General features: G+C 43.4%; 1 protein-coding gene across 3 annotated transcripts in view; it reads left to right on the forward strand.

Annotated features, from left to right (window-relative positions):
* ZBTB44 (zinc finger and BTB domain containing 44) overlaps positions 1 to 26,144 on the forward strand; it is a 135,822-nt gene that overhangs the window by 80,726 nt on the left and 28,952 nt on the right. For 2 of the 3 annotated variants that reach the window (XM_073603311.1, XM_073603312.1), the window contains 3 exons: positions 1,106 to 1,190; positions 12,722 to 12,885; positions 16,182 to 16,482. In XM_073603311.1, the coding sequence (XP_073459412.1) occupies positions 1,106 to 1,190; positions 12,722 to 12,885; positions 16,182 to 16,482 (550 nt within the window). The remainder of the gene's footprint in view (positions 1 to 1,105; positions 1,191 to 12,721; positions 12,886 to 16,181; positions 16,483 to 26,144) is intronic. The other variant, XM_073603313.1, reaches the window with a different exon arrangement.

The raw sequence follows: 26,144 nt of genomic DNA on the forward strand, positions 1-26,144 counted from the left end.
GCTTCGCTCTCCTCCTCTGACAGGAGGAGGGAGGGGGACAGGCTTGGGAAATACAGCGGCGGTGGCGACCAGCGGGGAGAGGCACCTCTCGACACTGACAAGGAGAGGAGTATGGAGGGGAGCACTCTGGCGCTTCAGCGCCCCCACCTCTGTGGCGCCTGGGTGAACTGCACCTGCCTAGGATCGGCCTTGACGACACCCCCGTAACGGGCGGCACCCGGGGCCCGCGCCATTATCGCCGTGAGTTCCCATTTCAGCAAGTTGCCGAAAAGGCCATTTCGGACGATATGTTTCGGCGGCCGAAATTTCGGTGCATCCCTAATTAAAACAAATAAAGATTAAAAAAAAATAAGTGAAAGCACCCTTGTCATCCTTGTACACTCAAGTGCAAACTTACAGTATCGGGTGCGCACGTGTTTGTAAACACAATTGTGCTACACATGGGTGGTATTGCTGCGAACGTCCAAGTGACAGCAGTCATTCCGAGGCCATTCACAATGAACTCTAAAGCCTCTCTGGTGTAAAGACTTTTACAAGTGTTGCCTATAGAAAATTTAGGTTATCATAGGTTTTTTTTTTTTGTTTTTGTTTCCCCCCTTCACAGTGCAATTTTAAGGCTTGACATGTTTGGTATCTGTTAACTTGATGCAACCCCAAAAAAAAATAAAAAAAAAAAAAAAAAAAAAAGGAATATGATATTGGGTTTTGTTGCACTACATTTCATTTTACTGTTTTTGTTTCCTGAAATAATGTGTTTGATAAATAGCTGCACAAATATCGTACAACATAACTTGCAACTGCCACCATTTTATTCTTCAGGGTCTCTTGTATAATAATTGTATAATTTGTACAAAAATGAAAAAAAATTGCCCTAGTAGACAAGTGGCCAATGTATTCTAAGAAAATTAATTTTACAGTAAGTTATTTTCATTTTCTTTTTTGAGTAATAAAAAAAAACAATTTCAGTAAGATCAATGTATTATTTATCTTTAGTAACTTTTTAATCCTGTATCTGACAAAATATTACTTGGCCTATAAATGTGAGAATGGTACATCAGACCTGAGCTTCGGCTTCTGAGCGTATGCTTTTGTTCTTGTGTGTTAGGCTCCATCGATGAGGGTGTTGGGGAAGGATTACCTGCGCTCCAGGGACCAGCAAGCACCAATGTTCATGCAGATGATGATGACAGGTAGGTATCTGCAGTGTGCAAGCATTATTTGACATGGTTTGTCATTTCTTTATGGAACAACTAAGATTGTTCTGGTCTATATGTATTTCTGACCTCGTGCAAAATTATACACTTCATTTTTATTGCCGCTCCAGTGAAAGTAAAGTTGACATCAGATATATTTTTCATGGTAAGTGCTGCATGCTAAATAATGTGTCAATATAACACTTTCAGGTAGTTTTTTTTTCTCCCTCCCAGAATGATCACAGTACCTCCATGACAATGCCGTCCATCAGCTTTTCCCTCCAGAAGGACATAGACGTGTTTTTTTTTTTGTTTTTTTTATTTGTTATTTATTTTTTCAGCCATCATCCAGGGTCATCACCATCTACTGCCTGGACTGTGATGACACAGTTATGTTAATCCTGTTGGCTGTGTTCACAAATGCCTGGCACAGACCAGCCTCTGCTGCAGTCTCCTACCTTGTGATTTGCTACAAAGTTGGTGTTGTTGTATGATCTCTGGGTTTGAGCAAAGTAAGAAGAAAATGTATCCTGCTGTCTGAAGCAGACTGATGGCATCATCTCAGCCTAGGCAAATTCATTAACTAGAGCTCAAGGACAGCTTAATGAAAAGAGGTGGAGCTTTTCTGAAAAAACGATACTGTGACACAGGGGTAGGCAACACCTGGCACTGGTGCCGCAAGTGGCACACAAAGCCTCTTTTGCCGGCACTCAACTTCCTCCCCATCAGCAGAGCAGCGCAGGGAAGTGTCAGCGAGACACTAATGCATTCCAATTTCAGAATTCCCTACGCCGCACCTGCACTGAGGGGAAAGGCACTGCGCACCCACATTGTAAAAGATGAGAAACATTGTTTGGTTCTCTAACTTTGCTGTGTCTGCGATCGTCAGATTTTGTGATGGGAAGAGATTGGGTGCAGTTCTGGTGACAGTCCTCCTCCTCCCCCTGTTTCCAGGAGGAGGAGGACTGTCATTGGCCACTGCTAAAGCCAATCACAGTCCTGCTAGCCCCGCCCACCATCTGAAGGAAGATGACTCGCTTGGTTGCCACTACCAATCTCAGAAAGAAGGGATTTCACTGTGATTGAGAAAACCCCAATCAGGTGACAGTTTGTGGAATTACTGTTGAGATTCAGGGAACTTTGTTGAAATTATTCCTGAACCTTTACTTACTACTGAACCCCTCTGCACTCTTTGTCCCTTTAAGCCACAGCCAGTATTCAGTGCAATGAAAATCACACCCAACATTTCCTGTGGCGCGAAGCGCCACACTTTTTCTCAGCTGCGGGGGCCCAACTTATGATCTTGCACACAGGCCCACTGCTTTCAGAAAATGCCCCTGACCTGAGCTCATCATTGCGCATCCATTCCAGATGCTTGTATGTGACAACCCATATATCCCATACATCACAAAGAAGCACGTGTTCTGGATGCGAGAAGTGGATCATCAGGGAGTGTGCCAGGACACGTAGATGTGTCTCATCTCTGCTTCCTTTCACCATTCTGCATATCGCACATATCATAGATGAGAAGAGGGTACGGCGGTGGAGCAGATGAGAAGGAGGGTACAGCGGTGGAAGAGATGAGAAGGGGGTTCAGCAGTTGGACAGAAGAGCAGGGGGGTACAGTGTTGGGCCAGATGAGCAGGGGGGTTGGGTGTTGGGGCAGATGAGAAGGGGGTTCAGTGGTGGGACAGAAAAGCAGCGGGGTAGAGCAGTGGGGCAGATGTGAAAGGAGGTGTATTGGTACAGTGATGGGGCAGATGAGCAGGGGGTTACAGTGGTGGGAAAGATGAGGGGGGGGGTTCAGTGTTGGGGAAGAGGAGAAAGGAGGTACATTGGTGGGACAGGTGAGCAGGGGGTTACAGCTGTGGGGCAGAGGAGCAGGGGGGTACAGAGGTGGGGCAGGTGTGCAGAGGAGAAAGGAGGTACATCGGTGGAACACATCAGCAGGGGGTTACATTGGTGGGGCGGAAGAGCAGGGGGTACAGTGGTGGGACAGATGTGCAGCAGGTACAGTGGTGGGACAGATGTGCAGCAGGTACAGTGGTGGGACAGATGAGAAGGGGGTTACAGTGGTGGGGCAGATGAGCAGATAAGTTCAGTGTTAGGACAGATGAGAAGATGGTTCAACGGTGAGACAGAAGAGCATGGGGGTATGGCAGTGGAGCAGATGTGCAGGGAGGTACAGTGGTGGGACAGATGAGCAGGGTGGTACAGAAGAGCTGGGGGTTACAGTGGTGGGACAGATGTTCAGGGGGTTACAGTGGTGGGGCAGATGTACAGGGGGGTACAGTGGTGGGGCGGATAAGCAGGGGGTTACAGTGGTGAAACAGATTTGCAGGGGGGACAGTGATGTTAATTTCTCACTACTAAAGTAGTTTACAGCATTTTACTTTATAAAAAATCCTTTTCGTATTTGAGAATGTGAAGTTGACATTTTTTTGTTATAAAATCGGCACACTCAATTTCTTTGAAAACATTTTTTGGCACACTGTGCCCAAAAGGTTGCCTACCCCTGCTGTAACATGTCAGGAATCTATTCACGCAAAGTTACTGCAAGATCCACCGTTAATAATAATAATAATAATAATAATAATAATGTGTGCAATGCATACAAGGGTGGATTACCCACTATGGCTTCTGTTTTCCATTCAAACTTACTCACCACTCGTTACTGGCAGCTTGGTGTTTGGGGAACATAATCTCCCCTTAGGTTTTATTTAACACTGGGATATTCCTGATCTGCGCACTAATCTTTAGATGGTATTTATAGTTTGCTAACTTGACGTCCATACAGAAGAGATGCAGTATCAATAACTGTAAGTAAGTTGAAGTAGATGTAAACTCTAATTGATTAAAATGTAGCTGGTTCACGGTATTATAAAAAAACAACTTGTCTTAATCCTACAGTACAGCATTCATAGAGCATGGGTTATATGCTGCTACCTTCAGGTGTTTGAACATTTGCTAGGGCTGCCCCTTGAACATAACCATATAAGACCGTCAACTCTGAGAGGCTTCCTTTTCTTTTTGCTACTGTCCTTAGGTAATAAACCCATTCTCTTCTGGGAAAATATTTTTCTCTCTTTTATTTATTTAAACCATTAACATTTTTTTCTTCTAAAACTTCTATCAACATCTGACTACTTATTGCTTTGTGCTACCCAGCAGTTTACACATCAGTTACCCTTTGTGTGTACCTCAGGGACCGTACCTAGTCCCCACTCTGTTGGGCCACCTGTAATGATTGCTGCAGGCACTGGATTCTGTGCTAGGCACTCTCCTTAGCAAAAAGTGAAATGTGTAATGTTAGCTGCAAGATGCTATACGGGTCCAGGGTGGTGGTCTGTTTCTATGGTACCCATACCGTGAAGAGCGATTTGGGGGTACTCCCACCATGATGGCAAAGCCTGGACCTTAATATGCCCAGTTTCGTGGATAAGGCAAGACCATTTTCTTGTATATGCACTCCATTTCCTGGCGTTTTTATCTGCTGGGCACTGCACACTACATGGTTTAGTGGGCAGAGGATTAGGAGTTATTCACTTTAATGCAGTAATCCCTGCCAGTTTGTCTCTTAATGCTTTTGAGCACTAGCGCATTTTAAATTGACGTTTTTTCCTCCTCCTTTCTGGACTTGCAGTATCTCAAAAGGATGAGGTAATTGTGTCACCTCAACAGATGACATATTTTCACACGCCTGTTCTACCGAGAGCGCACAGTTCGTTGCTGCTTTCCTGTGGCCATCTTCTACAGAGACACAGAAACAAAAACTTGACCAGCTCTTATTTTATACCTGCAAAACCCTTTCTATTCCACACACCTGAATTATGAGTACCCCACTGGGAATCCCTTTGCTTGCAGTGGCGGATCACAGGCACAAGAGAGCTGAGAAAAAGGACCAGAATAACACGCGTTCTGCTGATGTCCTACAGGAAATGAACAACACTCAGTGATAGCTGTTCCCTTGTTAATGGAGCCGTGTTCTATATTGGCACCACTCCCCTCATCTCGTACTAGCTTTCTTTCAAGCAAACACCATGCGGTCTGTCTGACAAAGCAGGTTTCTCTGTCACTATATCTGAATTCTTTGGAAAGCTTAACACTTCAAGGACCTTTTGGTTTCCAGAGGCCGAAAAGGCTACACATCCCGATTTCCCTCCTGACCCTGTATAGGAATCTTAAGCAAAACCTCCTTTATTTCCAGAAGTAATGCAGACGTTGATTTTGTAGTTGAGGCAGTAGAGGATTTTCCTTCCCCTGGAACCTATGAGTTACAAGCTATGACCTTGTGTCAAATGCTTTCCACCGTGCAAACACTAATTTATGGAGCTTGCGCTAGTCTTGCCCAACTGCACTTGATTCTCCACAATCTAAACAAACCTCTATAGCAGGGATATGCAATTAGCGGACCTCCAGCTGTTGCAGAACTACAAATCCCATGAGGCATAGCAAGACTCTGACAGCCACAAGCATGACATGCAGAGGCATGATGCGACTTGTAGTTTTGCAACAGCTGGAGGTCCACTAATTGCATATCCCTGCTCTATAGGTACTAAGAGACTGGCTAAGTCCAAAAAGAGTTTTCTAGTGCACACACTAATTGCGCACTCAGCCCTGAAAATGTTTATGCTTTTTCCAAGGTTTTTAAGAAACGGTCTCTTCCATAATGGCTCCTGCCACTTCAGTTCTCAAACTCCTCGCAGTTCCTATTCAGGATTGTCCCTATTTTAGGAATTCTGTTGATGGGTGTATTTGAACCTTTTTTTAAAGGCCTTATATATATATTCTGCTCTCTCAGAATAAACACAGCTGATCCTTTCAGCTCCATTTTGTGTTAATACTCTTGAGAATGCATTTTGACATGTGACGGGGAATCACTTTTTTTTTCAGTGTGCATGTGCAGGATTTTTGGCTGAAGGATTGGTCTGCCTAACCTGCTTGCAAGAAATATCTTGTACACGTGCCATTTAATGGTGAACGCCTCTTTATGGAATCCCTTGACAAATTCATCAAGGAAGTCACTGGGAAAAGGTATTCTTAAGAAAAACCTTAGTCTCCTCCTACGGCTTTTACCTATACTTCAGGAAAGGGGTCTTTTCCATTCTACTCGCACGTCAACCTCAAAACCCAGACTTCCCAACTGCTTCCTTTTTATTACCAGCCTCGGCCCACCAATAACTCCCAGAAGTCCTCCTCACTATAAAGGGCTGCTCATACTATTTGTAGTGTGTGTGTGGGGGGGGGGGGGGTTTATGTCTGTCGGCATTTGCTCCACTGTGGAGCCAAAACATCCTGGACCTCTAAATCCAATTTTTCATTTCAAACTGGTACAACATTTCTATCCCTGCTCCCTCTTTGCTTTTTACCTTACAATCTGCCAGCTTCAAACCACAGTCCAAAGGAAGGCAGATTCAATGACTGCCTTGCACAAACTTCAGGCACAACAAGGGTTGGCTGTACCAGTTCCTTCAGAAGAATGATTTTAAGGTTTCTAGTCAAACCTATTTACAGTGACAAAACGTAATTTTGCTGTGGGAGATTAGCACTTCTTTTCTGGCTCTTCTATGAACTCAGGGCATTCATGTCACAGGTTACCTGGATGAGCTGCTGCTGAAATACTCCTCCTCCTTGTCTGCTAATGTCCAAAGTACCACCCAGTTCCCTCAAACCTTTGGCTGGATAGTCAGCTTTCCAAGGTCCGCTTTCCACCCCACACACAGTCTGGAGTACCTGTGCTCAAGTCAGTGTCTTCCCCCCTTAGAAGATTGCCTCCTTTTATGTTCAAGCTTTTAGACCCTCGGCTCACAATGACACTTCTCATTTTGCTTCTTCTTGAGGGTTCCCTTTGCTCAGTTTCACCCCAGACCCCTACAATCTAACATCCTCAAGATATATAACAAGCAGACCCAATGTTTGAATCACCCAGTGCTTATGTCCAGCCAAACAAGGATCTTCCTGGCATGGTGGATCTTCGATCCTGCCCTGAAACCTGGAAACCTATTCCTTCAGAGGACCTTTCAGAGGAATGCTCTATTAACAGATGTGAGTTTACAACTCCAGGGAACATGGCCCCCCACGGGAGTTGCAAACTCCCTGTCAACATTTTGCAACCAGATTGTCTGTACAACATTGGACCTCCCTTCTTCAAGGTCACCCAGTCTGAGTACAGTCGGATAATACCACATAAATCATTCAGGGGGCACCAGAAGCTTAGTAGCCCTAAAAGATACAAGTCTAATGTTCTCACGGGCAGAAACCTGCTTTCCTGCTCTCTCAGCCATCCACATTTCAGGTGTGGACCCAACAACAGGTGGGTTTTCTAAGCTGTTGATGCCTAGACCCTCTCTGCACACTGACATGATCTTTCAAAATCTCTGTCTAAAGTGTGGAAAATTCAGATGTGGATATTATGGCCTCCAGGTTCAACACTAAACTGAACAATTTGATGGCCAAGACCAGGGAGCCTTTGCAGTAAACGAGTGATTAAGTGATTCCTTAGACTCCGTTCCAATTGGTTCATGTCTCTCCTCCAGTGAAGATCCTCCCTCAACTCCTTTGCATGATAGAGGAAGGAAGGAGGCCTGGTTATTTTCAATACACCAAATTGTCCCGGAAGGACACAGGTGTGCTCAGACCTCTGGCGGGCAAGCCTTGGCCTTTCCAAAAAGACACAACTTGCTGGCTCAAAGTCCCCTGTTCCATCCTGCTCTGTCACTGTCTTTAACAGCATGGCTATTGAAACCTATGTCCTAAAGGATAGGGGTATCTCTTATTCGGTTATTCCCACCTTACTTATAGCAAGAAAATGTAACTCCTGCAGGATTTACCATCACACAAGGAAGGCTTTAGTGCTTTTGGTGCAAGGGCAGAAGGCTTAACCCCAATAAATACTTCTCTTCAGTTTGGTCTTGACCAGTGTCTGGCCTTCAATACTTTCAAGAAACAGGTTTCTGTCTTATCCGTTCTCTTCCAGAAAACTTTTCTACAGGGAGTTGCTCACATTCCTTCCCCTATTCCACCTCCTGTGTCATCTTGGGATTTAAACTTAGTGCTCTCTGCTCTTCAGGAACCCCTCTTTGAATCGATTTAGAAACGACCCGTTGGAAGACCTTAACTTTATGCCCTGTACACACGGTCGGACATTGATCAGACATTCCGACAACAAAATCCATGGATTTTTTCCGACGGATGTTGGCTCAAACTTGTCTTGCATACACACGGTCACACAAAGTTGTCGTAAAATAGTGGAAGATCGTTCTGAACGAGGTGACGTAAAACACGTAGGTCGGGACTATAAACGGGGCAGTAGCCAATAGCTTTCATCTCTTAATTTATTCTGAGCATGCATGGCACTTTGTGCGTCGGATTTGTGTACACTCGATCTGAATTTCCGACAACGGCTTTTGTTGTCAGAAAATTTTATAGCAAGCTCTCAAACTTTTGTGTGTCGGAAATTCCTATGGAAAATGTGTGATGGAGCCTATACACGGTCGGAATTTCCGACAACAAGGTCCTATCACACATTTTCCATCGGAAAATCCCATCGTGTGTACAGGGCATTAGGGTTGCCTTCTTGGAGTCAGCAGCTCTCTCGAAAAGGACCTTTTTCTTGTTTTGTACAAGACACAAGGTGGTTTTGAGACTAAAGGCTTCCTTTTTTTTTCTTTACCTAAGGTGTCTTCCTCTTTCCACCTCAATATAGGACAGTGTCTCTCCTTCCCTCTGTCCTGCCCCAAGCCATGACAAGAAATTTGCCCTACAATATTTGGATGTGGTCAGAGCTGTCAGTCTACATGGCAGCCATGGCCTCTTTTCTCAATACAGAGTTCCTGTTTGTTCTGTCTGGAGGTCCTTGTAGAGGACACCCTACTCCCCGCTCCAGCATTGCTAGGTGGATTAGACAACTGACTTTTTAGAGTCTACACCCTTATGAGAAATGTCCCTTCCTTTTAGGGGTGTGGAATTTAATCGCTGCATCGATGCATCGCAATTCGGGGGTCCCCGATGCGGCATCGATGCAAGAACCCCGAAAAATCTATGTCGGGTGTGACGTCCTCCCGACTTGCCCCGCCCCTCCCGGAAGTGTGCTCCGAGAGTCTTTGGCAAAATGGCTTTTGCTATTAAATGCAATTGTAATCCATTCAGTGGTGATCCCTGTATGTGTTTTTTTTTTAAATATATGTAGCTTCATACCTCGTTTTTACTCTGTGTATATAACTGTATATCCCGGCGCTCATGTGACTGCTCGGTCCGGCCCACCCCTCTCCTCTCTGTCTCTCCTGACGTCAGCCCCGCCCACCTCTCTTCTGATCTGATAGCTACAGTTGGTGGGCAGGGCTGAGAACTCCCACTGACGTCAGGAGAGACAGAGAGAGGTGAGACTGAGAGGAGAAAGATGCGGACCGGACTGAGCAGTCACATGACCGGCTTATACAGTTTTATTCACAGACTAAAAAAAACAAGATATGAAGCTGCATTTATTAAAAAAAAAAAAAAAAACACATACAGCGATCACCACTTAATGGATTACAACTGCATTTAATAGCAAAAGCCATTTTGACAAAAACCGTTATATACACAGACTGAAAAATAAGATATGAAGCTGCATATATTTTAAAATGCAGATACAGCGGTGGGCACTTAATGGATTTTAACTGCATTTTTTACCACTCAGGTATTTTAACAGCTGTATGTAGAGTACAAATGTGTTTGTATTCTACTTACACTGTCTCCTACATGTGCTCTGTGTGACATTATTTCTCTGCCCCCCCCCCCAGTTTGCACATTCCTGTGTGTTAACTCCTAGTGTGCTGGAAGGTGCAAACAAGGAAGTCCAGAAAAATGTCATCATAGAGACAGTACAGGGAACTTCACAGGGCTGTTTGTCAGTTGTGGATTGTAATCCCTCCTGACCTCCCAGCAGCCATGTGTGTGAATTCCTGTACCTTGTAGTGCACCGGATTAGTGAACTACGTAAAGTGGAGTTCCACCCGTTTTTTAGTTTATTAAAAGTCAGCAGCTACAAAAAGTGTAGCTGCTGACTTTTAATAATCAGACATTCACCTGTCCCACGGTCCAGCGATGCGGCCGCACGGAGCCTTGCTCCTCTCCCTCTCCTCTGCACCTTCATATCTACTGTGGGCAGTGACACCCGCCTGTGACAGCTTATGGCTTCACAGCCGGGCGCAGACTGCACGAGCTGCACTGCGCTCTGTCATTGGCCAGCCAATCTTCTGGGACCCAGAAGATCGCTGGCAGGGAGGGGCCGCCTAGTAAATTTTTTGTTTATTAAAAGTCAGCAGCTACAAAAAAAGAGTATCTTGTGACTTTTAATAAAAAGACACTCACCTGTCCCACAATCCAGCGGCGTGGCCACCCAAACCCTCCATTCTCTCCCCTGCCTGTCCACGGCGCTGGCAATACTACTGTGCGCATCCGGCTGTGACAGCTTGCAGCTTCACAGCCGGGTGCGCCTGTCTCACTGCGCTGTCCTGCACAGCCAGGCAATCTTCTGGGAACTGTGATGTGTCCCAGAAGATTGCAGGGAGGAAGGGCCGCCTAGGCGACCCAAGCGGAAGTGGGAGCTCGTCGGTAATCGTGATGCATCGCGGAATCGAATCGTTGACCAGATAATCGTAATCAAATCGTGAGACCAGTGAAGATGCGCACCCCTACTTCCTTTCCCATCAGAGTCCATCTCACCAGGATTGTTGGTATCTCTTGTGCTATTCATCATCTAGCATCTGTATCCCGAATTTGCAAGGCCACCACCTGGCTCTCTGTTCACATGTTTTTCACATTCTACAAGGTGGACGTTCAGACTTCAGCTGATGCAAGCTTCGGTCACAAGGTGCTTCAAACTGTTATCTAAGTATTTTTTGACTTCCTAAACGCTTGTGTTTCTTGTGGGCCTGTTGGCAGTTATATGTTGCTGTGTTGTTGCTCACCCCTTAGGGAGAGTTCCTGATGGTGACAACAGTGTACCATAATGTGTGTTTAAAGGGCTACTTGTAGTCTCTATCAGAAACCTGTGTGACAGAGTGACAATGCAAAAGCACAAATGGGATACAGGGAAAGAGCGTTGTCATCCTATAACAGGAAGTGCCCGAACAAGAACCTACATAGCAGGATCATAAAACGCTTTTTCAACTTATATTGCAGTGGAACTTCACCCAAAAGGGACAGTTCCGCTCTTGTTCCTCCTCTTCCTTCCTCTGACATATTTGGCACATATTTTTTTGGGGGAGGGGCAGCGGGTACCTGGTTTTGACAGGTACCTGCTTCCACTTCTGCTCTAATTGCCTAGGCAATCACAGCAGTAGTTCTCCCTCCCGGGGCCGCATCCTTCTGGGACCTGGTACAGGTCCTAGAAAGCTGCGGGGCCATTCACAATGAGCAGCTCATGCATGCACAGTGGGCATCTAGCTGTTAAGCTGCAAGGTATCACAGCCAGCTGCTCACAGTTAACATGCTGGTGCCGGGGAAGAAAGACAGTTGAAGAAACCAGCCCAGGTGAGGACAGCGCTGGACTGTGGGACAGGTGAGCGTCTGTTTATTAAAATCAGCAGCTAGTTTTATTTTTTAACTTTTGCAGAATGGCTGAAGAACCTCTATAACATGTTAAATATTATGTAAGATTTTAGTGATTGGGTTTACATTTTCTTTTCAGACAGCTGCTACAGTCCTCTCAGAGCTCATATGTGCTCAGTAAGGATCACTGGTTTTTACGGGTTGTGTGTCAAATTCCTCATCCTACATTGGAAATGCAGTCCCTGACGACATTGTATTATTCTACACAGCAGAAACATCATGCAGTAGGTTTCTGAATGGGCACATAACAATGGGAATGTGATTTTTTTTTGGGGGGGGGGGAACAATAAGCAAATCTTGTGTAGAGCTGCACAGTCCTGATGGTCCTTGACCATGTGTAATCCATGCAATGGCCTCAGATGGATGGTGCTGTGCTGTAGTGAAGAGCAGAATGTCACCAGCACTCCAAATATGCATTTCCAAAATTCAATAAGAACACGTACAGTAATGTCACATCAAGTCCAAATGCCAATGTTTCAGGGCATTGCAGCGTGACTCGATCATGTCCTGGTCCGCATGTGTTTGTAATGTATTCTGAAAACTAATTTTTAGAGTGATGGTGACTTTCTACCTTTTCAACAGGAAAACGCAACATAATAATTTATATTCCAATAAGTAAAGGTCTAGTGTTGGGAAGCTGCTAAAGAAGGAGGTTCCACCCTGGTTCTAGATTGATGTGTATTTTCTCTGCAGTTCTTGGCTAGCTGAGTGACAGGTCCCTCTCATGTGATGGGTCCTCTGTTGTAAAGCTCATGTGACAGGTACACTAGAGGAGCCCCTGGTTTAAAGCTAATGTGACAGGACCTCCTGGAGGAGCCTTTGATGTAAAGCTCATGTGAAAGGTTCCCTAGAAGAGCCTCTGGTGTAAAGCTCAAGTGACCAGTCCTCTGGAGCAGCCTTTGGTATAAGCTTATGTTTCTGTTGTCTTTTCTCAGACTGGAAAATGTTCAGTATCCTTACCAGCTGTACCTGACTCCCTCCACAAGCAGTACAGAGCGGCCTAGTCCCAACGGCCCTGATAGACCTTTCCAGTGCCCCACCTGCGGAGTGCGTTTCACTCGGATCCAGAACCTCAAGCAGCACATGCTGATACATTCTGGTCAGTACTGGGGCTGTGGCGGGTGGGGGATATAAATGTCCATAGTGTCTGTTTGTGGTGTCGTCTGTCCACTTCACTTCTCTCAGCTTTTATCTCTAGAGCGCTTTGAGGGCTGCTAACTCCGACACCAGGTTTGCTTCCATTTTCTTCATGCATTCCTGTGAACCCATCATGTTCTGCTGTTACTAGACCCTCCAAAGCTTCCAGTTTTGTCTAAATCTAATGGAGTAAATGGTTTCTTTATAAAGAAAATCTCCAGCAACCAAGTTTACAGTAGATATATGTATGTGTGTTTGATTTTTATCTGGCAAAATGTTTGTAATTCTGCTCATTGATTTATATCACTTGGGTACATAGTGCTTATACTCTGCTCCCTGCCTTATTTCTAGTGCACAGGGAATCATGGAAATTTGATAGAAAGTTTTCAGACATTTATTATAACTGTACTTAAATATTTATTTAGGGCTTGTGTAGATGGACATTTTCCTCGATATGACAGAAGTTTGAAGTGCAAATAAAAGCAGGTCAACAGATTCCCATTTACTTTAATGTTGCAGTATGGATGATTGTTCTAAAGCAACAGCTGGCCTTTTTCTTTAACCACATTGCCTCTCACACCTGTTCACCTTCTATGGGCCAGAACCATTTTTACATTTCTGCTACAGGCCTGTATATTCGGCAATAACTTTGTCCTTACTTAAAGTGGTTGTAAACCCAGATAACGAATATTAATCTGAACATTTTAGCTAAATGAGCAAAGCCGCACAAGTCATTTGTACACAGTCTGGCAGGGATATGAGCAGCCTGTCATCTGTAATCCTCCCGGCCTTGCTACTGAAAAACAATCCGACACATGCAAAAAATATGTGTCACCGCTCCCCTTCTCCTTTTGACTGACTGAAATGCAGAGGAGACTCCTACATGAGCATGAGTAAGGGGTGCGTGACTCCTGCTGCCCCAGCCTGAGTAAAAGTTTTTGGTTTTAAGTGCTTGTAAAACTAATAAGCATCAGTCCCCAAATACATACACCATTTTATAGTTCTGTAAAAATCCAAAGCGCTGTATTTTTACCTCTGTATTTTCATCTGTAAGCCTATCACAGTTCTCTTGAAATCTTTGGTCCATAGGCAGTGGAGTTGTGGCATCACTGGCCTCACCTCCCAGCTGTACACCCCACCTCCCAGCAGGAGCTGGCGCTAGTGTGTGAGTGTACAACGGGGATGTGGGGCCAGTGATGTCATAACTTTGCAACCCCCCCCCTCAGCTCTGGTCCATAGACACGCTCATGGGCCGGAGATTTTCAGACAGCTGTGACAGGCTTAGAGATGAAAATACAGAGGTAATAATACAGCGGTTTGGATTTTTACAGAACAAAAACTATAAAATGGTGCATGTATTGGAGAAATTATGCATATGAGGTTTGCAACCACTTCAAGATAACAAGATAGTACATATGATTTTTTTATTTGTTTTTCTTAAAGGACAAACAAGGCTTTCTTTTCATGATATTTTGCAACAAGTGTTTTTTTTTTTTTTCTCCGCAATCCTTGGACAATAAAACGCAACAAAATCTAAACAAAACACACTTTCTTTTTTCAAGCAGTGTTTAAGAATAGTATTACTGCAGATAAAGTGTGCATTTTATTCTGTAATTTTGTCCTAGGTAAAATAACACTAAATTTGTGATTCTGGTACAAAACATTGCAATGTTATTTACAAATTAAAGTGTTTTTTTTTAGTTTTTTCAATATTGTGCTGGTTTAAATAGGAAACATGTAAATGTTAATTGTGTAAAATGTTAACAAACAGAACAAAAAGTTTACATACTAAGGGTTTAAACAAAGGACTTTTTTTATTTTATTTTATTTAACTTGTCAGATTGCTTTTAATATACAAGAACATATTTGGGGGGCACACCATACAATGCGTTTAAATTCAAGATGGTGCTGCTATAAGACCTACAAACAGTACAAAATATTTTACAGCGCACACATACAAGAATGACATTTCCTGCAGGGCTAGTTAAAAACATATTCAAAAAATACGGGGGTTTGGTCACACTATATGGTCATATAGTGCTAAGCCCACTTACTGTGACAAAGTACCCCGAATTAGTGGGTCCTACTCTAGTAATAGAATGGAAGATCCTTTGTCTCAACCATGGGAGCTGAACTCCTCTATGTGGGAGAACTGAAGGGGATACATCCTATATACTGGTGGCCACTAAATAAGAGTTAATGAGGAGGGGTGCATTTAATGACGGTTCTCCTATGCGATGCGGGAACCAGCACAATTCCAGTGCCGGTTCCCTCATCGCATGTCACCTGCCGGCGGTTCACACTGACATCTGCAAAGTGCTGCGGGTGTCAATGCAGAGTTAATGACGCCCCCAGGTCCGGTTTGCAGATCGCAGTGAGAACTGCCAAATGGTTCAGGAATCAGGTTGCATGGCTGTAAACGCCTATGCTATCCGATTACAGTGCGGACCAAAAAAGGGTCTTGCACCATTGTGGTGCAAATTCAGCCATATAATCTGTATGGGTGAATTTGCATCGCACAGACATCGCATGTGATCTGCACAGCAGTGCGGTGCGAATCACCTGCGATGTCTAACATTGCACAAGTGTGAACCCAGCCTTACTGACTTCACCTGCAGATCTAGGGTCATTCCATTGATCTGCAGATGAATGAACAGAATGATACAAAAGTAACATTGTTGCTTTGGTATTTTTCTGTATTCTGAGCGGTATAGTTTATAAACACTGGTTCTGACTGCTTTTTTGACAGCTGCAGCTGCCCACACCTTCTGAGTACTCAACAATCCTGGTTTTGATTAATTAAAGCTGACAGCTGCTGTATACTGAGGGGGAGGTCCTAGAATCAGGCGGAGAGACCGGTTGTGCTACACATGTCCTGTTTTTCTGTGTAGCATTCCCAAAGTCTGGAACTAGGTAAACACAGCAGGTTCTATTCAGATTTCAGATATGTTTGCATTGATAAAAGAAAGCTTTTCTACCTGTCTACACAAGCTCTAAATATTTTATTTTCATTCGACCCAACTAGGTTGCATGGCAGGTCTTAGTCTTTCTTGAAGTTCTCTTTTAATTAGTTGGTTCTGTTAGGCTGAGTCTACATGGGCATTATTAGGTGGTACACAGCACGTATGTATGCAATCTAAGGAGATTGTGCAGTGTAATGTATGTTCAGCTTTAGTATTATGTATTATTTAGATATCTGTATGTCACAAATATCATGTGGGTGTTTGTTGATGGCATGCCTCTCTCTCTCTCCTTCAGGAATTAAACCGTTTCAGTGCGATCGCTGTGGGAAAAAATTCACTCGGGCATACTCCTTAAAGATGCATCGGCTGAAACACGAAGGTAAACGCTGTTTCCGGTGCCAGATATGTAGTGCCACATTCACTTCCTTCGGGGAATACAAACACCACATGCGGGTTTCCCGGCACATTATCCGCAAGCCTCGGATATATGAGTGCAAAACATGCGGTGCCATGTTCACCAACTCTGGAAATTTAATCGTGCACCTGAGGAGTCTGAACCACGAAGCGTCAGAGCTAGCAAACTACTTCCAGAGCAGGTGAGGTACCCAGCAAGAAGATGGCAGAGGGTTGACAGGCCTTAAATAACCAAATCTTCCTTCACACAGCGCAGGGGACTTCCTGCTCTCTACAGGGAATTCACTGATCAGCCATACACTCTAGCTTTATGTCAAGGAATGGTTTGCGGTATTAGACCAAAATATTTTAAATGCTAGATTTGATAGAGGTACATGCATAACTAGATCTCCTATTATAAATGTCCAGTGATGTGAATGACAATCCAATTACTTAAGCTGACACACTTCGGTGAGGCCGCTCCCATGTACTAAAGCACAACAGTTGGCGTGATTTGTCCAAAAAAAAAAAAAAAAAAAAAAAACACTCTGGACTCTATTACCATTCAATAGAATAAGAAATCCAACATGTTTCGGGGGTTCAGACACTCCCTCTTCATAAAGGTTTGTATGTTCTTAACTTCACAAATGCCTGGACTCAAAAAGAGATCTGAAAAACTTCCCTCATGCTGCATTACTTGCTAGTGCACATCATTTAATGTGATATCTAGAAACATTTTCCAGTCCGGGCATTTTTGAAGTTATATAACCTATTGTAAAAGCCCTGAAGAAGGGGGGAGTGTGTGACCCCTTGAAAGAGTTGGCTTTCTTCTATTGATTATCCAATAAAAAAAAATAACATTTTAGTCTCTATTGCCATTGGTGTGGTGCAGTTCCTGCTTTCTTCATATCTGGATTTATAACAGACATTTCTAAGAAGATTTTAATCTTCCAAGGAAAAAAATCTCAAGTACTGCCAAATGGCAAAATATAGAGTGTGGAACTGTAATTAAATGATAACTATAGGGCATTTTCATTGAAGACACATTTTTGCATTTTAAATTTCACATGAAAATAACATTTGATATTGGGTTGACATACTTTAATGTTTAAAGTGTATTTCCACATTTGTAGCCAAGTTGGCAAAACACCCACTTATTCCCATTCACATTGTATAACTTTGGAAAAATTAAATAAATAAATGGTTGCTTAGCTTTTTAGGTGCTTTCTTTTGAAAACTCCAAATCTAAAAATTCTTTCCTAGCTCTCCCTTCCATGTAATGTTAGGGAGAGGACTGGGGAGTTGATGTACACCATATGTAACCATGTCTGTACTGTGCTGGCAGATCTCATTGTCGATTGTGAACTAGATATGGACACTGTGCCATAACAAGGATGTTAAAGATATCAAGGCTTGGGTTCTGCATTGTATTTCAATACACTTTTAAACCAAGCTGTCCCTAAAGTGTCCAAAATAAGCACATTGTAAGTGATTTTGAACAGCACAAACTGCCTATAGAGTAATGTGCATAATCCTGCTCCAAAGAAACAATTTGAAAGGTAAGAAATATTTTTTTTAATTTGAAATTATTTTTAGGTATGCTCTTTGAATGGGAATACATAATAAATATATGGTGGAGGTTTCTTAAATGTGCCTTCAAATGTTGGAAGTACTCTTTATAATTTTTATCTAGAGATGCTAGTGACTATATGGACCACTTCATACCACAAAAATGCGCTACAGATATGTTCCAAATTAGTTTTTGCTTACAGTTCACACCACATGCAGTTCTGGTGCATTTTTTATATGTTTTGCTATGTTCCAGTACAGTTCTATGCAGAAAAAATGCAGCATGTTCGTTTTTTGTTTTTTTTCTGCACCGGTGTGAACTAGGGACATTGGAATACATGGAAAACGTTGTACATGCATTTCTGATGCAGAGAAAAAATGCACTGGACTGCATTTGGTGTGAACTAGCACTGATCTAAAATAAGTCTGCATCCTTGATGAACAGCTTCCTGGAAAACTGATGAACTTGCATTGAGATAATAAAAGCCATAGGAAGCAGAGCCCTGCATATGTAACGAAGAAGTGTGGCTGCCCTGTGGACCAAGGATTACAAACTATTGAAACAATGTAAATCGAGCATAATTCACTTAATTATTTGTTAGACTATAGATTCCTTTTAATAACCTTAGGGTTGCATTTTTGGGTTTACCCCCTTTCCTTCGATATCATTCAGTAAAGCTGCAAAGGAAATTAACTTTTTAAAAGAAAAGGAAGACACTATGTAAAAGCATTCAGTCCAATTTATTCATGCTCTCCATAGTACAGACAATTCCATCTGCTATGTGTGAGCCCCTTCTTCGTCTCTCTGCAAGGAAAGTTAAGCAAATCAAAAAGTGCAGCAAATCAAAGCAACAGTTAAATTAATTGTTGATTGGTGGCTGTGATTCCTGTAATGTACATATTGCTCTTTATCTTCACGAAGAAGCAGAATCCGTGTGTGTGTGTGTGTGTGTTTGTGTGTGTGTGTATAGGTCAGTCCTGCCTATTTCATGATGAAAGCCAGCAGACTGTATTAGCAGGTCCATACAATAAGGAACCGCTGCTCATAGGTGATGTTTGCCGGCCACGATGATCAGACTGCACAGCAATTGAGGTTCACACCCTGCCACTGCTGCAAACTCTCAGGTATACGAATGATTGGATGGCTGCACACTCAATAGTTGCAGAAAATGGCTTTATTGTAGAACAAAGTCCATAACAAAAAACAACCACAATTGATCAGGTAAGGGAGGGAAAAGGTAGGTAGACGCTTTTCACGCGATAGTTTGTGCTTTCTCAATCAGTGGTATTAAGAAAGCACGAACTTTCGTGTGAAATGCGTCTACCTACCTTTTCCCTCCCTTACCTGATCATTTGTGGTTGTATTTAATGGACTTTGTTCTACAGTAAAGCAGTTTTCTGCAAGTATTGAGTGTGAAGCCATCCAAATATTTGTTTACCAGACTGTATTAGCACTAGGCACTAACTCCCTCTTTTACACCAGCATTGCACTTTTCAAAACCCCCCATTGCCCAACTCTGGCCAAAAACAAAAAAAGTTTTCCCATGCAATGGGGCTGTGCCTGCACTGCATGTGTTAACTTCTCGTTTTGTCCAAGGGTGACCAGAAAGCTTATTACTCACCCGATCCTCCACTCCAGTGGCAAACAATGCTCCCCCACGATCCAGCGGTTTACTGTTCCTGATGTCCTTCTAACCAGAGCAGGTCTATTTGACTTGATGAAGTCAGGAACCATCCATAGCACTAGACTGCGGGGGGGACAGGAGCCGCAGGGACTGATCTTGATGATTGGAGGATTAGGTATATCTCTGTATTCCAATCCCAAAGACAAAAACTAGCAGTTAACCCTTGCAGTGAGGGCACACCCCTACTGTAAGGGAACACTTTTTTTTTTCTTTTTTTTGCCCGGAGTTGGGCTTTAAAGACATCACTTTGTTTTGTTATTTAGAGCTTAAATATGTGCAAATACAATGATATAATACCTCCTTATCTGAATTGGCAACACAAGTGCTATGTGCAGGACCAGGCCCATTGCAGCCATTAGTCATCTTGAGGCAAGAACTCCTTGGTGGGATCTAGTCAGGTATCCTGTGCACAATGAAGGATGGGCCTCACCAGGAAGATCTGTGCCTCCAGTATGTCGCTATCCCAATATCACCATTGACATCTTTTACAAGTTTGCCCACCACTCGCTCTCTCACCTCTCCTTCCCATTGGTGTCCTTGTACCTTCCTATAGCTGTTGTAGAAAAATGGGAATAACACAGAGGTGGCAATGGAATAAGGGTCGTTCCCAGGAAAATGTGCCCTATTTGGTGCTTCAGGGTTCTTCTGCGGCTCTCTGCAGTAAACTGCATTGTCACATAAATGCTACAGAAAGCCTACTACTTATCACACATCTTTTGAATTTCTCCCTGGAGAAGATGCAGATTCACCACAGTCAGGGAGGGGGGGTAAAAGAGAGAGATAGAAAAATTGGAATGGTTTCGGCACAAAACACAATACCAAAGGCTTTTTATTCCAGAGTGAAAAAGTAAAATCTACTACAAAAGGTAAACTAAGTCTTTAACCTCTAAAATTGGCAGGAGTGTTGGGATGAAAAGAGAGCTTAAAAAAACAACTGCAGGTGCCGGTTAGTCTGCCATGCTTTCATAGTATGTAAATCTGGTGACTTCATGTAAATGTTTTCCCAGTAAAATTCAGCTGTAATAAAGGGTTGGCAGTGGCACTCCACCAAATAATTCTATTTCGATTATAGATAAATAGGATGAGTTGACCACTAACTCTTTTCAGGGACTTTAGTGATGACCTCTCCCCATGGGGGTACTGACTTTCTTTTCCCCAGCCCCCCACATGGAAGTAGCAAGAGTGGGAGGTTGCTTGAAGTGGGAGCTCAGGTGCAGGAGGGATTACTGAACTCTGTATTTGAACATGGCAACAATTTTGGGTGGACTGACCTGTAAAGGTCAGCTTATTTGACTTCTTTCCTTATGAGACCTAATAGTTGATATAAGTCATTATTCTTATTACTGAAATTGATTTAAATAACACGGTTATCTTCAGAGGCACTCTAGAGGAGAACAGTATCATTTTCACGATCACATCTGTGTTGCCTTAGGAGCTCATATATAATATACAAACGTACATCTCTGCAGACCTGTCACTTTATCACAGTTCTGGATTACCAGAACCAGAGCGGAAATATTTTGTATGCAAAAATGGAGTACACATTATCTGTTTTAGCACTCTATATACCTCAGCTCTAATAACCATTTCTGTACGGCTTAGACATCCATGAAACATATGTATGTGCAGACAAACAGAAGTTGAGTGGTTGGGGGAATGCTGTAGTGGGCTCTAGTGCAATAAAAAAAGTCCCCTGTGTGTATGTATGTATGTATGTATGTGTATATATATATATATATATATATATATATATATATATAATAGTGTATGTGTATGTATATATATTTATTTATTTTCTCTTGATTACAGTACAGGGCAACATGAGTCCACTTATGTAGGTGGCCTGGAGATTCATACCTGCATGTTTCCTGAACTGTTGTATCAGGCTTGCATGCTGCCATTTCCAATTCCTAAAGCGAATGCTGGGCAGCCTTAGGCAGCAGTAGGATGTCTTTTTTTTTTTTTTTTTCCTTTCTACTGGCTGTTCTGTGCATTCCACAATTCCTTTAGGTAATCAGCAGGGATAGGCGTGGCTAGTCATGGTGTAGTGGGCGGAGATAGGCGACAACTATTGATTGAAAAGCCTGGAGCAGTGATGATTGTAGTGAAGTCTTACCCAAGGTGACGTCGCTGTGTTGAAATGTTGTTCTGGTGAATTCTGCCGACCCAAAGGGTGACAACAGGGATAATTTGTCTGGTGAAATGCAGCGTTGTCACTTGTTTGCAAGAAAGTGAAGATAGGGAATAGCTTATGCCCATCAAAGCATACTTGTTAAAATGAACAGCACTCTGTTACTGAACTTATGTTGCTGTATAACATATTTATATTTGGCTTTAGACCATAGTTCTACTTTTATTTTAGCCGAGGAAGCTTGCAAGTTTAAATGGATGCTTTAAATGCTTTTCTTGCAAAAGAAAGTAAGTACACCTCCACCCCTTCAAAATTGTAATACATTATTCATAAAAAGGTCAGGTATGGCTATGCCCAAGGTGATGTGATGGGGGGCAAAGGAAGACACTACTGCTGTGTGTGTGTGTGTGTGTGTGTGTGTGTGTGTGTGTTTTGGGGGGGTGTAAAGCGGGAGGCAAAGGATGATGATACTGCTGTGGGGTGGGGGTGAAGAGGGGGAGGGTGGCAGAAGAGGATACTGCTGGATGTCTACAATTTACAAGCAGACCTGAATGCACTGTTTGATTGGCCAGCTATGTGGCAGATGATATTTAATGTAAAGTTATGCACTTTGGGGCTAAAAACATTCAGTTTTGAGCACCAGTTCACAAAAAGGATATTGGGGAACTGGAGAGAGTGCAGAGAAGAGCAACCAATCTGACAAGAGGTGACAATATTTTTTACTTTCTGCTATAAAACATATCCAATAAAAATATCATTTTAGGCCAGTATGTATTCTACATGTTATTGGTAAAAAAACAAAAACAAAAAAAAAAACCAACCCTATAAGCGTAAATTGATTGGTTTGTGCAAAAGTTATAGCGTCTACAAACTGGGATATTTTTATGGAATTTGTATTTATTTATTTATATATTACTAGTAATGGCTGCAATCAGCAACTTTATAGCGGGATTGCAGCGGACAAAATGGACACTAAGTGACACTTTTCATACTTATTTGGATACCAGTGACACCAATAACAGTGATCAGTACTAAAAAAATATGCATGGCCACTGTACTAGTGACACTGGCAGGGATGGGGTTAACATCAGGGGCGATCAAAAGCTTAACTGTGTTCCGAGGGAGTGCTTTGTAACTGTGTGGGGTGTTGTTGGACTGTGGGAAGCTGGAGATTCGTGTTCCTGCTTGGCAGAAGCACAGGATCTCTGTCTACCCTACTAACATAAGGGTGATCTGCCTTGTTTACATAGGCAGACTGCCGTTCAGACCCTGTTGGGAACAATCGGGTCCCGGTGGACCTGCTGATTAGCGCCCGCTGTGTCCATTCACAGAGGGAGCGGGTTGCCGGCGGCGCATGCACGTGTGTCGCAGACCCAAAAGTGCAAAATCACATACCTGTCGGCAAGAGGTTAAACAGTCAGGCTTAGATGATTTTCGACCTCCCTGTCTATAAATTTCAGGGCGTTGGAAAACCACAAACAGTCCCTGTGTTTTTCTACACGGCCTTCAGATTTATAGTGGCATCAAACAATGAGTAAGAGGATATGTGGAGGCTCTCCTGGTACCCATGACTTCATTGTGATGGCATGAGCCCGTCCTCCGCATTCCTCTCATGTTGTGCACACCATCCTTTTACTAGTAAAAATTCTGATTTCTTACGCTGTGCGTCACACTTCCAAACATGCATTCTCCAGGCCAAGTTATGTACTGGCAGAGTAGTTGAGATTTGTAACTTTTTTTTTTTTTTTTTTCTTCTTCTTCAGTCTTTGTGATTGTGTAAATAGGCTTGTCAGAACAGGGAGAGGTTTAACTAGATCATTACCCTGCTGTTCTCCCATCAGGTCACTGTTTACAAAATGAAGAATAACCTCCTGACTTCATGGGTTAGTAAGTGAAATCATGACCTCCAAACACCCTCTGTTAGAAGAAATGTAAAAATATTTTAGTAATATTTTGACTCTTGGGAGAAGTTATGCGAATATCAAAATGCTTTGATGGATGGATGTCGGTCTGGAGGAGCGGGTGTTCCTTGACAAGCTCCTTTTTTAATCAGGCTGCCCTAGGTAATGCCCACATATGATGCTCAGCCTCCAATATTGAAAGAGTTGAAATTCAATTAATGAAAGGAGCAGACTTAAGACTGAGGAGGGAGAAAAGAGCTAAATGGCGCTGGATTGTGTTTGACTTCCTGCAGCTTCTTATGAACATCGTGAGAAGCTCACCGTGTGCAGTGAAATCAGAATAAGAATTTCAATTTCAAAAGAAGAGACTGTGCAAGCTGAATGGAAGGATGAAGTTCAACTGTAAAGAGTTGGAGTTCATGTCCAGCATTGGTAAGAGCTGACAAAAAACCGTAATATGCAAACTTGGTAAATTATACTACACCGAGTATCTGTGCTATAAAGTAGCAAGATCTTTGTGTACAGTAGGACACCAGGAACACAGTTTGCATGTCTCCATCTGCTATTGTAACGTCATGAATAAACACTTAAAAGGTGTGGTTTTTTTTTTTTTTTTAAAGCTTATATAGCCAAACTTTTTAATCCAACCCCATCTATACCAAATATCCCCCTCTACTACCTTCCAGCTGTCTGACTGCACACTCTGCCTGTACGAAACACCTACTTGGTAGATATGGTTTGTGTTATGTCCTAGTGAGGTGGGAAAAATCTGAGGCGCCAGGCTTCCCCAAATCTAGAGGAGGACATGATTCTCTGTGCCAGCAGCTATTTGTACAATAAAGTGGTAGTGAGGCAAAAATCAAAAACGACATATATGATGCAGTCGTTTAAAAAAAAAAAAAAAAAAGTTAGCCGGAGTTGGGCTTTAATTTCTTAGTCGCTTATGTGAAGTCCAAAAGTGTACTACTGGCCTGATCATCAAACAGAAAACGAATGCAGCACACAACTATAAAAGATCGGAAAGATGCAATATATTAAATTGTTTTTGGGTTTGTATAAGCTTTAAGTATCATATTTGCAAGTATTAGACAACTAATGTGCCAGTAAATACTGTTAGTTTGGGTTTTCATTTATAATAGTGATAGTTGTACTGTTAATGGCACTTTATATTCCATAAATGATTCTAAAGGCATAAGAATTTTACCTTAATGCATTCTCTGTAACCTTTCAAATATTGCTCCCAGCCCCCTAAATACTTACCTGAGCCTGATTTTCGATCCAACACTGTTTCTCTCTCTCTCTCTCTCTCTCTATTGGCACCTGCTGCTTTCAATCAAAACCAAATGGGGGGGGGGGCTACACTGTGTGTGTCTAACCTTTCAAATGTTGCTGTCCCCAGCCCCCCTAAATACCTGAGGCTTGATTTCGATCCATCAGCACTGTGCTCAAGAGCAGTGTCGTCGTACAACGCCCCCCCCCAATCTTTCTTGCGCTCTCCTCTCTCCTCCAGCTGTCTCTCTCTCTCCTCCAGCTCTTACTCTGTCTCTATCTCCTCCAGCTCTCTCTCTGTCTCTATCTCCTCCAGCTCTCTCTCTCTGTCTCTCTCTCTCTCCTCTCGCTCTCTCTCTCTCTCTCTCTCTCTCTCTCTCTCGCTCTCTCTCTCTCTCGCCTCTCTCTCTCCTCTCAGCTCTCTCTTTCTCTCTCCTCCAGCCTCTCTCTCTCTCTCTCTCCCTCCAGCTCTCTCTCCCCTCCAGCTCTCTCTTTCTCTCCCCTCCAGCTCTCTTTCTCTCTCCTCCAGCTCTCTCTCGCTCTCCTCCAGCTCTCTCTCTCTCTCTCCTCTCTCTCTCTCTCTCTCTCTCTCTCTCTCTCCTCCAGCTCTCTCTCCCCTCCAGCTCTCTTTCTCTCTCCCCTCCAGCTCTCTCTTCTCTCTCCCCTCCCAGCTCTCTCTTTCTCTCTCCTCCAGCTCTCTCTCTCTCCTCCAGCTCTCTCTCTCTCTCTCTCTCTCTCTCTCTCTCTCTCTCTCTCTCTCTCTCTCTCTCTCTCTCCTCCAGCTCTCTCTCTCTCTCTCTCTCTCTCTCTCTCTCTCTCTCTCTCTCTCTCTCTCTCATTCTGTCTGTCGCTCTCTGTCTGTCTCTCCTCCAGCTCTCTGTCTGTCTCTCCTCCAGCTCTCTGTCTGTCTCTCCTCCACCTCTCTGTCTGTCTCTCCTCCACCTCTCTGTCTGTCTCTCTCTCTCTTTCCTCCAGCTCTCTCTGTCTCGCGTGCTCTCTCTACACTGGGGGGGGGGCTACACTGTGTGTGTCTAACCTTTCAAATGTTGCTGTCTCCAGCCCCCTAAATACCTGAGCTTGATTTTGATCCAGCCACTGTGCTCAAGAGCAGTGTCGTCGTCAACGCCCCCCCCCCCCCCCCAATCTTTCTTGCGCTCTCTCTCCTCCAGCTGTCTCTCTCTCTCCTCCAGCTCTTTCTCTGTCTCTCCTCCAGCTCTTTCTCTGTCTCTCTCTCCTCCAGCTCTCTCTCTGTCTCTCTCTCCTCCAGCTCTCTCTCTCTGTCTCTCCTCTCCCAGCTCTCTCTCTGTCTC

Source organism: Aquarana catesbeiana, linkage group LG10 (genome assembly GCF_042186555.1).
Source record: "Aquarana catesbeiana isolate 2022-GZ linkage group LG10, ASM4218655v1, whole genome shotgun sequence".
In the NCBI taxonomy this organism is placed as follows: domain Eukaryota; kingdom Metazoa; phylum Chordata; class Amphibia; order Anura; family Ranidae; genus Aquarana; species Aquarana catesbeiana.